General features: G+C 38.9%; 1 protein-coding gene across 1 annotated transcript in view; it reads left to right on the top strand.

The window, feature by feature from the left end:
* Positions 1-5,505, top strand: part of ACVR2B (activin A receptor type 2B) — a 98,560-nt gene extending 93,055 nt beyond the window's left edge. Inside the window, exons 10-11 of the mRNA XM_061474532.1 lie at positions 2,056-2,186; positions 3,766-5,505. Of these exons, the coding sequence (XP_061330516.1) occupies positions 2,056-2,186; positions 3,766-3,960 (326 nt within the window). The 3' untranslated portion in view covers positions 3,961-5,505. The remainder of the gene's footprint in view (positions 1-2,055; positions 2,187-3,765) is intronic.
* Positions 5,506-13,298: the final 7,793 nt, after the last annotated feature.

The raw sequence follows: 13,298 nt of genomic DNA, 5'->3' as shown, positions 1-13,298 counted from the left end.
TTTTCTGTCCAAATAGCACTTCTGTCCATTGGTGACACCCTTGCCATTTGCAGAACCTTGCCCCTGGTCAAGGAAGCAATGATTTCATTGCTCCAAGGCTGCTTGCTCCAACTTCTTTCTTGTATGGATATGGGTGTTCATACATGAACAGTACCTCACCTGGACTTCAAACGTTTTTATTAGCATTACAGTAGGACCAAAGAGCCAATCAATCTTACCACACAGGTTTGTGGTAAGTAGAAGGCCTTTTCTTCAGAAATTTTCTTCAAAAATTTACTGTCTAACCAGATAAAATGATGGAGTTTAACAGTGCTACCCATGTAGGAATGACCCTCCTCTGTTGGGACTCCCCAAATAAGCATTTGGATTTTTAGACTGTCATGTTTGTGATTTCCTTCCAACTCCTCTCATGCAGTAGCTGGCCAACATTCTGCAAAAGCCATACAGAGGACCATTAAATCAGAGGGAAGGCTTCCTTTAGGGTGATGGGGAGTTACATTATAGAATCATAGAATCATTAGGGTTGGAAAAGATCTTAAGATCATCTAGTTCCAAACCCCCTTCCATGGGCAGGGACACCTTACGCTAAATCATATCTCCCAAGGCCTCGTCCAACCTGGTCTTGAACACTGCCAGGGATGGAGCATTCACAACGTCCCTGGGCAACCCATTCCAGTGCCTCACCACCCTAACAGGAAAGAATTTCCTTCTTATATTCAACCTAAACTTGAACCCTGTTTGAGTTTTAACCCGTTACCCCTTGTCCTGTCACTACAGTCTCTAATGAAGAGTCCCTCTCCAGCATCCCTATAGGCCCCCTTCAGATACTGGAAGGCTGCTATGAGGTCTCCACACAGCCTTCTCTTCTCCAGGCTGAACAGCTCCAATTTCCTCAGCCTGTCTTCATACGGGAGGTGTTTGAACCTTATTTGCACTTCTAACTCAGAAGTGATGTTTTGTAAACAACAGATTTGGCTTGGAGGTCAGCAGTGCAGCTCTGCATAGCCTTGATCCCCCTCGGAGGAAGAGGAAGGGAAGGTCATGAACGTTACTGTGCCATCTCTGGAACAAGTGTTTCAGTTTGGTTTAGTGACTGGTGTGCCATGTCAACAGGAATAGTGATAAGCTGTTTGTGATTTCATTTTTTTTGTTTTTTAGCATACCTAAACATCACATTGTTGGCATCACAGTTCATGACCAGCTGAAGTGCTCAGCTCTTACTTTAGTCTGGAAAGGCCCTCTTGAAATATCTCCACTCTTGAAAGAGGTCACTCTTTGTTACCAAGAAACCATAAGTGATGCCGTGGAGCACTCTGAGAAAGCCCATCAGTTAAGCTAGGCTGCTGTTTGTGAGAAAGCATCTACACATTGCCAAAAGCCAAATGATGTTCCAATAGGCAGAAGTTACTGCTACCTTCCAGCATCTGCACTGATACTCATAACAGTTGTCTCATTCCTGTGGCCCATAGCAGTTCACAGCCATCACTGGTATAACTAAACCATTCACAAATCATTTTGCACTTAGGAGCTGGTACTTGGGATGAGTGCATCTGGCTCTAGCAAGTCAGGACTGACTCAAACCTATGACAAGCCAGATCACAAAGCAAGAAATTTAAGTGTTCTGTATGCTTGACCATGCTAGTCAGTGCCTAAAATAAAATTATGCTCATGCTGAAACCTTTCTCTAGGTTATTGTGTGTTGAATTGCTATGCTAAAGTGTGAGGATGCGCTGATTTGCCCTTTCTATTAAAATAAATCACAAACTACCCGACAAGCCTCCTCAAGGAGGGCAGTGGGATTGGGAGGCCTGGCTGAGGGTTCAGATTCTTAACTTGATGAAGTGGAAAATACATAAGGCAGACAGACAGCGGGGACAGCAAAGTCCATTGTGCAGAAAGAATATTAATCACATTTGTCTGCAGTGACATGTGAACTTCAGGCTTTGCTGCAGTGGATTGAGGTTGCTCTGGAGCCACAGCTCACTCATGCATGGGGAGGATGTGGCTCTGCGGAGGACATTTCTGTACTGACCTGGTTCTTTGTGTGCACCTTAGGTCCAGTGGATGAATACATGCTGCCTTTCGAAGAAGAAATAGGTCAGCACCCATCCCTTGAGGACCTGCAAGAAGTGGTGGTTCACAAGAAGATGCGCCCTGTGTTCAAGGATCACTGGCTGAAACACCCTGTACGTCCCTCCTGGTTAACGGTGGAAAATGTTTTCCTGTGTGATTGGAATGAGGGATGTGGTTATGCATCACTTGCAGGCGTCAGGGGGAAGCTAACCAGTCCACCCTGGTGCATGGACCTGCTCGCCAGTGCTAAAGAGAGTCAGTGCTGGGAATGAGGGGTCGCTCAACACCTTCATGTTCCCCTTTCCATTTTTCCTTCTATTTAGAGATTAAATTAGCTGATTAAAAGACAGCCAGTGCTGAACATGGAGTGTCTGGTGGTATAGTAGGATTTCTTCAATATGGTGAAAGAATGGAAAATAAAGTCTTTTTCATGAAGAAAAAGAAAATGATCCATAACATCAGAGTTGAGTACCTCACAAACTAGATAGGTGCAAGACTTGAACAGTTTTTTGAGGAAAAATTAGTTAGATGTGAAGCAAGCAGGCAATGAAGCAAAATTCAGCATGGGTTTCCCAGAGGTAAATAATTTCAGGCTTGCATTTTTAATAAAAGATAATATTTTTTTCAGACTGGGAAACTAAGCAGATGATGAAATCTCACAGGGCTTCAGAAAGAAGCTAAATGCATCTATTCGGACCAAACTGCCATGGTTTTGGCTAGACTCAGGTGTATTAATCACTGCCTTGAAGCTGAGGGCTGTGGGCTGCAGGTAAAGATGAATCTTCAGTTCAAATGAGGGTTCAAGTAAGAGCTGCGCTCTTCCAACAATGTTGAATTTAGTTATTCTGATTATATAGAATCATAAAATGGTTTGGATTGGAAAGGACCTTAAAGCTCATCCAGTTCCAGCCCCCTGCCATGGGCAGGAATGCCTTCCACAAGGCCAGGTTGCTCGAAGCTCGTACTATCTGGCCTTGAACACTGCTGGGGATGGGGCAGCCACTGCCAGTGCCTCATCACCCTCACAGGGAAGAATTATTTCTTAGTTTCTCTTCAGAAGTGACTGCAAAGAAAGCAATGGTTTCATAGTAACTGATATGGTGCTGCCAGCTCTCACGGTTTTATCATGGGAATCACAATACTTGATGTTTTGTCTTTTAATGCTTTAACTGACGAATCTTTGGCTATATTTTAATATTAAAAAAAGTACTTTTGAGGTTATGAAAAAAAGCTGTATATGACCAAGCCATATAGCCCTAGAAAGCAAAAGCTTTAAAAAAATCCCCAAACGCGTATTTAAAGTCACTTTTAATGCTTATCTTATGATAATTGGCATAATTTTTTGAATTGGCATGATGTTTGGAAAATTTCCACAATAAGAACAATCAGCCATTGGAATAACTTTCCCAGGGAAGTCATGGATTACCCAACACTGGACATTTTTAATCTTCAGCTGAACAGGGTGCTGGGCTATCTAGTTTAAGTCATGCTTTGCCTAGAAGGGTTGGACCAGATGATCCTTGAGGTCCCTTCCAACCTGGTATTCTATGATTCTGTGATGCCATGGAGAAAATATTCTTAGTTATTCTTTACAGCGTTAGGCTGTGTTAAGTGGACCTCCCCATCTGCTGCAGACAGTCCCTGGAGCAGGCTTTGGTGCTGACAGTGCTTTCTCCCCCTTGTTGCCTGCAGGGCTTGGCGCAGCTCTGCGTGACCATCGAAGAGTGCTGGGACCACGATGCGGAGGCTCGGCTCTCGGCAGGCTGTGTCGAGGAGCGCATTGCGCAGATCCGCAAATCTGTAAACGGCACTACCTCGGACTGCCTCGTCTCCATCGTGACGTCCGTCACCAACGTGGACTTGCCGCCCAAAGAGTCTAGTATCTAAGTCCTGGTTCACTTTTGTCTTTCCAGACTCAGTGGATTAAAAAAAAACAAGAAGAAGGTTTTAAGAAAAAAACCACACAAAAAAAAAAACAAAACCACAAAAATCCAACAAACACATGAATGCAGCTGCTATTTTATCTTGACTTTTTATTATTATTGTTATTATTATTATTATTATTTTTTTGGATTGGATCAATTTTACCAGCACATTGCTCTACTGTATTAAAAAAAAAAAAGGACATTTCAGCAAGCATTCAGGTGCCGACTAATGAATGCAGAAAAGGTGCAGGTACCTCAGAACCTCAACAAACTCACTTCAGTTGTTTTTATTTTATTCAGTTTTCTGGGTTTCTCTTTATTGGTCTGTCTTCTGAGTGGAGCATCTGTGACATAAAGGAAAACCACCTACCATCTTAGAAAACACAATGCTGCAAACTGTGGAGGAAACAAGACTGTTATGTAAAGAATACACCTTCCTCAAAAGGATTTTTTTTCCCCGTTTTGTTTTGGTTTTGGGTTAAGTTCCTTTTGGTTCTCGGGTTTTTTTTGGAAGTGAGCTTCAAAAAAAAACAGCAGATGTGTCTTTTACGGATTTAACGGGTGTCATTGTAACATGGAAAAAAAGTAACTGGGCAGAGAATGTTAATTCTTGATGGTAGAATTGAAGAGGGGAGCGTAGAATAGGGGTGGGGAGAGTGACGTTGGATTTGGCAGCATTTGGGGAAACATCATTTGCTATGGAGCTACTTCTCAGGTAACCATAGAGGAGAGGAAGGACATTTCTGGGCAGAGTATTAATGACTGTAGAGTGTGGAGAAAGCTGAGTTAAAGAGCCAGTGGTTGTAAGCAAGGCAAGTTCTTTCTTCCTTCAGTATCTCAGGCTTGGGTGGTAACAGAACAAAGCAGAATGATAATTACCTTTTATTTTTCAACTCCAGGTAGTAATGAGAGGAATGCTTGTAAGCCATGTAATTGGAAGAGGTGGGAAAGTGCGTTTTCAGACGCACTTTGGTAAAAGACTGGAAGATGGCAAAATTTTTGCATCTTGCTTCAGTTGTGAGTCAGTTCAGCAAATTTGGCCTTGGGGTTGGTGATCTCTCAGCCCAAGCTGCAGGTGCAGATGGTGGAAAAAGGAAAAGTGTGAAAACTGGCTCTATAATTTATTTCTTTTTTCATTATTAATTTGGGCTTAGGGGGGGGTGGGAATGCCTGAACCGGTGGCAGATGGCTCCTGTAGCATCTGAGACACCTATGAGCTGCCCAGCTGCAGGAGGGAGAGGCAGCTCAGCAGCAGCAGTGATTATCGCAGCATCTCTCCGACTGGTTTCTTTGACGCTGCTTTCTCCTTGCTCTGTGACAAAACTCTTTTGTCTTAAAGTGGTGCATATTCTAAAATACCATTACTCTTATTATGCCATAAACTCGCTCTAGTCAGTGAATGTTCCTAATGCTGCTGATTCAACATTGAAATATTTTTTTAATTTGCAAAACATGCAATGTTTAAAAAAAGGAAAAAAAAACCTAAAAAAAAAAGAAAACCAACAAACACAAAACACACACGTTACGTGGCTTCCGAGGTTTAAACTGAAAAAAAAATTAAAAACTTCATGACCACAGACCACCTCAAACCAGAAATACCTCAGAATTTTCTACTTGTATGAGTTTTATTATATATTTTGTTAGTTGTGTTGTCTTGTAGTAAGTATATTTTAATGTAAGTTGGCTTTTATGACAAGGGAGTTTTAAAAAAAGAAAAAAAAAAGAAAAAAAAGTTCCAAAATCTTTTAGGAAGTGCTACCATTTTTTTTTTGTTTGTTTGTTTGTTTTATAAAGCACCATTGTAAATAACTGTATACAGTTGTAGAATAACTGCCTATATAAGGTACCTGGGCATTATTCACTCTTATTTGTGAAGGCTGTTTCCATTCTCTGTTATTTTTTTGGTCTGTTTTAGTGAAAGGACAGTACATCTTTTTTTTTTTATTTTATTATTTTTAATTTTTTTAATTTTTTTTTTTTACTTTGAATATACCATGAATTCTATGTCTTGCTGGACTGATAAAGTTACTTCTATTGGATGGCCAGAACTACTAAATTTTCCTTTGTATTAAGCCAAAATGCAGTCCTAAACTAATCACCCTGTAACGAAAATGTAAAAAAGTGTGTATTATATAAATGAATTGGACTTCTTGCCACTGCCAAATTGTCAGGGTGCACCCTTGCACAGATATAATTTATTAAGCAAGCAAAATGGCTGATTGGAGAAGATATAAAGAAAATTAAAATATATTTCTTGAAAAAATATAGCTTTAAAACCTAGAGGTCACAAATGAGGACATGGTCCTTTATCTTGAAGAGACATTAAAATAATTGCCTTAATTTGTCTATCTGAATAAAGTCTTAACCTATTCTTTCAAGTTACTGAATGTATATTGCATATTAGTATGTACACACATGTAACTGTATTTCTGTGTGTAGGTTTGGAAGTTTTTGTTTCTTGATGTGCTTCTGTTGAGAACACCCTGACAAAACCAGACAGAACAAAACCATTCTGACCAAGTGATGTCCCCGGAGGGGGTTGGCATCTTTGGGCCTGATGCTGCAACAATACCTGTGCTTAGCATTAAGCATGTAGGTAGCTCTTCTGGTGTCATGATGTTGGGCGCTCACTTAATGTTAAGCGTGGTTGTAAACATTTGCAGGATCAGTATTTTTCATGTTGAATACATTTCTGCACTGAGACTCATATAAAAATGTGACTATGTTTTAGAAGTGAAGTGATGTAAGGGTTGGGGTGGAGCGTAGAGCAGTTGAGTGAATACTTGTTTCAAGGTGGGCTTGCTCCCATTTCCCCAGGAATGGGAGCCAGTTCATATTGCTGCAGAAAGAAAAAAGCTGTACTGTCTTTTAACTGTTATTATCTGTTTGCTGTTCTGGATTTTTTCCTTCAGCATTATGTGTTATGGCTAAAACAGGCTTATTACAGCAGTTGCTTTTTTTTATCCTAATTTCTTTAAGAAGCTTTAAAGTATTTATTGAAAGTGCCATATGATTTTAATAGCCTATTAGTCTCTGAAATCTTCTCTTTTGAGAAAGCATAAACAAAAATTCTCACATGTAGCTTATCTTACTGTGGGGAACTGCACAACTATACAAACTTTGACTGAATGTTGATTGTAAAGTATTATATCTTCCCTGGTGTGATGGTTCCTTATAGATCATCTTGTCAAACAGGATTCAGAAACTGATTTTAAACAGAATTCCCAAATTGTGTGTGTACTGAGTTAAAAATTCTAAATGTGTGTAGGTATGTGTGTCTGTCTTGCTGTCGCAGCAAAGAAGGAAATCCTGAGCTTTTGCTTATTTACTGATTTGTACAGCTAAAGCTGTTTTTTCAAACTAGAATTTTTTTATTCATGAAGACACACTCTGATTAATTCCTTGGTTTTTCAACACATGAGCAGTCAAGCAAGTAGTTTCCTCATCACTGATCTGGCATTTGAACTCTCACTGACAACATGATTTTGGTTCTGTTCAGTACTGCAGAGTCTTTTTCCAAGTCAGCATGGGCACATCCATAGGTGTAGCTCTGATAAGTAATTGTGGCTCTTTCCCTTTTAACACTCCCTTGAATATGATGGGTACAACACCTCTTAAGTTACTTCCTAAGCTCTAAATTTCACTTCCCATTCAGACTTGGAGGATGTAGCTCTTCAAAAAGTTTGCTGCAGAACTTTTTGTTGACCTTCATCTCTTGTATGGCAGTTCTGATGTGAATATGAACCTTGAACAAAAATTCCCCTTGACTTTAGGAGCCAGGATTCCCCATCAGGATCCCCATCCCCATGTGGTGTAACTCCCTTTAATTTATTGCACTGACTGGGCTGGATTCCTAGGTGAAGAATGTTTGAGTTCACAATTTGAATCTGGAAATGCCACAGAAACTCAAATTGCTTTGTTTGATATGATAGAGAGTGACTTTCTAATGAAATTGTAGTGCAGCAGGGCTGGAAATTGTATGTGTCTCGCATGCATGCTTATATGCATGGCTGTAAACCAATCTAACCATCACTTAAGTAGTACCAGGCTTATTCATTATGATTAAGGATTTTAGCTAGTCCTGATCAGTTTTCTCTATTTAAGACAAAAGAAAACCATTTTTTATTCTGCTTCGTTTTTCAGCTGCAATTCTCTTACAGAATATGCTGGATAAAGTTACACCTATGGAAATGCTGAGATCTTTGTGTATGGTTGTTTCAAAGAGATGGTCCGTGAGTGCTCCCAGTAACTGTACTGCATTTTACTTGTCTCCTGGCTCACTACTGTTCCCACTTGAAGTCACTGGTTTCAGTAGGAGCAGCAGAAGCCTTGGGACCCCTTGGTGCAACGTTGCTGGGGAGTATTTCCAGGTTGGCAGGGTCAGGCCTCGCCATGAGGAATCCTGATCCCCCTTAGTATCACAGCATGGAAACCAGAGAGCACACATTTTATTCCTCTTGTGCTACTTCTAGGCAGACTGTCAGAACTTGCCCTGCCTTACAGGGGAAGGATCTGGTTTTATTTTGGTATGGAAGAAACTCGTATTGCAGGGGAAGGTGTTGGTCAGTAATGTTATGACAGTGCTGTTGTTGCAGTCCTCTTCAAGCCACACTCCGCTTGAGAAGTTGCTAAGCAGGAAGTGTCCCACAAATTATCATCACTTTTTACATACAGAATATTGTTTGGTAACATTGTAAATAATATAGACTATATAATAGAGGAAAATAAGGACATTTTGACTTTTTTACTTTTGCAAAAATATATATATATTTTAGTTACATATACAAACAAAAAATCTACATTGTGTGAGAATTCTTTTATACCACAAATTATTTTTGTAATGTCTGATATGTTTCTGCAGGGAAAAGGGAGAAAGGTCTGTGTACGCACAGCAAATAAATATATATATAATATTTAAATTAAGTGTGCACTACATCGAAGTCTAGAGAATAGAACAAGTTTAGCCTGAAACGAGTTTGAGGCAAAAGTTTGGATGTATTTGGACATGCTTTGAGGGTGGCACTAAGTATATGTTTAGGTTATCTTGCATGTCACATCCTTTCTGCTAAAGTTGCTTATTGCTTTTTTATGACCATCTTCAGTTTAACCAGGAAGAGCTTTTTCATGTATTCATGTGAGTATCCATATGTGAGCAGTGTGCCTTTTGGCATATGCCGTGATGCTGCAGTGAGTTGTGAAGTCAGGATGTTAAGAATTTACCAAGACCAAATAGCCAGGCTGATCTCACTTGCTGCCATATCCATTTATAGCAGCTGCATCTGCTGCATTGACAATATGATCTGTAAGGAGCTGTTGCCAGTAGAGTCCTGATAAAACCAATTCCTAGAAGTTCCTTCTCTCTGAAGTGACTCAACTAATCAGGCCACACCAGAACATGCAGATACATGTTCTGTGTTCCCAATGTCAGATTTCACAGTGTGGGATTGAGGCACTAAAGGAGCACTGTCATGTCCAAAGTCCTACTTAGGAAAACAGCGTTCCAAGTTTGTGTAACCAACCCAAGGTATTCTAAAAGTATGAAAGAAAAAACTTTACAATGTATTCTTTTCACTTAAGCTAACTTTTCCCATTGGACCTAAAATTCACTCCAGTCTTTTCGGTTCCCTTAACCTTACAACACAGTGTCATTGGGGTAAGAGTTACTGAAAAAAGCTTTAAACCAAACAATGTGCCACAATCCCTTGAAGCTGGTTTGACCGTGTACCTTTTGAAATTAGTGCTTAGGCGACCTCAAGCAGGCTTCTGCCATTGCAGAGACCTGCCATCCATGTTCTCAGTGAAATCCTGGCCTTGTGGAAGCCAAGGGGAGAGCTGCCATCCAATTCTGTGGGACCATGAGTGTGTGTTTTTGTGTTCCTGGAGCGCTTTCTAAACACACCTGGTCCTTTTCTTACATGGGACTTCTCTTTAAAAACTCTAGTTTTAGGGTGATGCTCAGTTCCCTGACTGAAGCAGTAACCTCTCGATTAAGCAGTAATCCTTTATGTCAGGACATTTCCACAGAAAGAGGTGATACTTGTGTTATGTCCACCCAGCTGTTCTGAAATGTAATGCTATTCTGTTGTGCCTTTATTTTGACATGTAAAAGCAACTGCTGTAAGCTTTTTTTTTTTTTTTTCCACCTTTTACTAGTTTTTTCTGTCTGAAAAAACACTTCTCATTGCCCAGCTGTTATTTCTGGATGCAGTCTGTGATCCAGGTATTTCAAGAACCAATTACCTCAAACCTCATGTTAAACAGTGTTGCTATCTGGATTCTCCTTGATACTACAATATTGTAACATACACAAACAGGAACCTTGCTATATGGGTGTTTATATATATGTATCATATACATATATACACATATGTATATGTTATATATATGTAAATGGAGTGTAATCCCCAAGGACTGAAGGAAAAAAGCAAAACTTTTTTGTTTGCCAACATTGAAACCAGAAGGGCTTCCCTGAAGCTCTATAATGGCATTGTGCTGGATGTTTATCAAGAAAGTGTTTCTGAAAAGTGCTTCCTTTATTAGCGTTTTATTTCAGTATTTTAATGGGGCAGATGATGTGATTAAAACACTATTTATGCGGTTTTTTTAACCCATTTTGAAGCACAGGGCTCTTAATCTTTCCAGCTATTAAAAAACCCCAAACCATCAACCAAAACTCAATGTATAACATTCCAGTGAGGTCAGTATTGCAAAATTAAAAAATGTTCTGGGAAGACTTTATAGCTTCTGTTTTTTTTTTTTTTTTTTCTGAAAAGAAAGGTATTGGCCATATCTTATGCAGCTTTTCCACTGTTTTGAGGAACTGAAGTTTAACCAGTAACTATCCTAATCAATTAAATTCCTAATTCAGTAGTCGCTGGCATTTCTGTATTCCCACTCCTGTTAAAAACAGATCATCAAAAAAAAAAAAACAAAACAACCCAAACCAAAAATCCAGCCATGGCATAGGAGGAAGTTGGAGCATTTCATAGCTCCTGAACATGAATTTAGTACTAGAGCAACTTTGTGGGTAGCAAAAAGAGTATGCTGGCAAGACCTAGAACCTGTCTGGCCCTTTTCTTTTTCCAGCTACCTTCTCCCAAGAGCCTTCTCATACAAGCAGACATTCAATCACAGTGACTTAATGGTACTTTGCTGAAGAGAATTCTCTTCAGGTTATGTTTTCTGGGGAAAAATAAGACCATTTTGGTCATTAACGTTTTACTGTTTCCCTCCCAAATGTCTTGTTTTTAAAAAATGTATCGATATAGCTGATGCAACATTATAGTCAGTTTTAACTGGACAGAACAGTAGCTTTCCAGTCCAAATAGTAATGAATTTACTATTATTAGTAATTCTCTTAATTAACTACTGGTAATTAATGGCTAGTAATTCATTCACTATTATGAAAGGAAGAAAAGGAGATGTTTCTCTTTCCCCATTTTTTCCTCAACTGTCTGATGCGTCTACGGCTATTGATGGTTTATGATTATCTTTGGTAAATCCTTCACAAAAGTACTAAAATCTCCCAGAAGGAGGCATTTTGCAATGCTGCTGGCCTTCCAGTGGAATAACTGTGATACAAAAGTCAATCTGTTGGTGGATGAGAATTGAAGGAGGTGGTTACTGCAAACTAAGTAACATTCTTGACCTCAATTCTATGCCGTAAGTCCGCACAATGCCATTGTCAATCAGCTCAAACTATCTGCTTATGAATTCTGCATGATCCTCATGATAGAGTTGAAAGCCTGATCTTTCACCTGTTAATATTTTCACATTCGTCCTTAAGTTTAACAAATTTTATACTGTAAAGTTGACTTAAGTACAGTTTGATGTCAATTCTTGTGGAAAGAGCTTTCTGCATGTAACATTAGATGCATACAGTTAAACAACACAGCATAGTACGAAACTCACAAGAAAATGTTTTGGCACCAGCAGAAAGAACTCTCACCCTAACCATTTGTCATTTTAAACCACCTTATTGTAAGTTTTACCAGCTACTTCTAAATTTGTGCTTTATTTAAAGAAATAAAATAAAAATCCTAAGACTCGTCTAGCGTAGTGAAATATGTGTATATCAGTTTTAGGATAAATAGCTAAGTCTTATTACGCTGTGTTACTTAACTTGTATATATAGAGTATACATAAGAGTTTGCAGTAACCTGTTTCTCCAGGATTTCCAGTTTGAATGGATTTAAACTCAAACTATGAGATTAAATAAACGGTCTAGAAGATTGCAGAATAAACTGAGTGTAAATTACAGGAAGCTCTATCAGATGGTGAAATAATTTTTAAAGAGTCTTTTGGTCCTTGGCTCAAATTCAATAAGTACTGTTTGTATACCAAGATATGTGAAATGTAAATGTTGTAGGTTATATTTCACTCTTGTAGCTATAAAAATGTAGAACAGAGATAGCTTGTACTACTGAGTTAACAAAAGTTATACTAAAGTATCCTGTTAAAGAAAAAAGTATACAGAGAGTTAAGCTCGTTGCTGTAACCCCTTTTGGATTGAAGTGTGCTGATTTTTTCTATATATATATTTTATATATATATTCTGCAAAAGTATATATATAAAATGTATATATAAAATGGCCTAATGCAGATATCCATTGTATTGCAGTTATGAAATGAAGACATTTTGGAAAGAACATTGTATCATAGTTCATGAATTTGCAGTGGATCTTTGTTCCTTTTTACTGTGGTATTTTAGAAATGAGTCTCAAGTTTGAAATTAGATCTGCCAAGTTGGAGTTTGGCTGCTTCAGCTTTGCACTGGGTGTCCGAATAAACCTGTATGAATGTAGTATTTGCCCTGTGTGAAGCAGCTACACCCCAACAGATAGGAGGAAAAAACTAGAAAGAACTATTTCAAGTTTATCTTTTTGTATATGAAAATAAACAGTAAATTACAAATAACTGTTTCTGTTGTTGGTGCAATGTTAAAAATAATTGTTTTTATTGTATTTGGCATCTAGCTGGAGTATTTCACTTTCTACAGAAGAATGTTTTGGTGTTTTAATGGAATCTCTGTAATCCAAAATCCCTAACAAAATCCCTGAAGAGTCATAGCTGAGGCCTCTACTACCCATCAACTGCAAACTCCTCCAAAGGGAAGAAGGAATTAGCTTGAATCACTGCATCCTTTTAATTGTGTTGCCTCTTTAGCACTGTGGTAAAACTGCTTATTACTCCCAGCAAAGAACCGTCCACAAAGAGCATTACGTGCATGCTAACCTGTCTCAACAAAGTCCAGCAACATAGCTGCAACTGCCACTGATGGGGGGTTTAAGCTAAATCCCA

Source organism: Pezoporus flaviventris, unplaced genomic scaffold, assembly GCF_033815535.1.
Source record: "Pezoporus flaviventris isolate CSIRO_AGI_PZ_B2104156 unplaced genomic scaffold, CSIRO_AGI_Pfla_v1 ptg000079l, whole genome shotgun sequence".
NCBI classification, from domain to species: Eukaryota; Metazoa; Chordata; class Aves; order Psittaciformes; family Psittacidae; genus Pezoporus; species Pezoporus flaviventris.
This window is presented reverse-complemented; position numbering and strand designations above follow the sequence as displayed.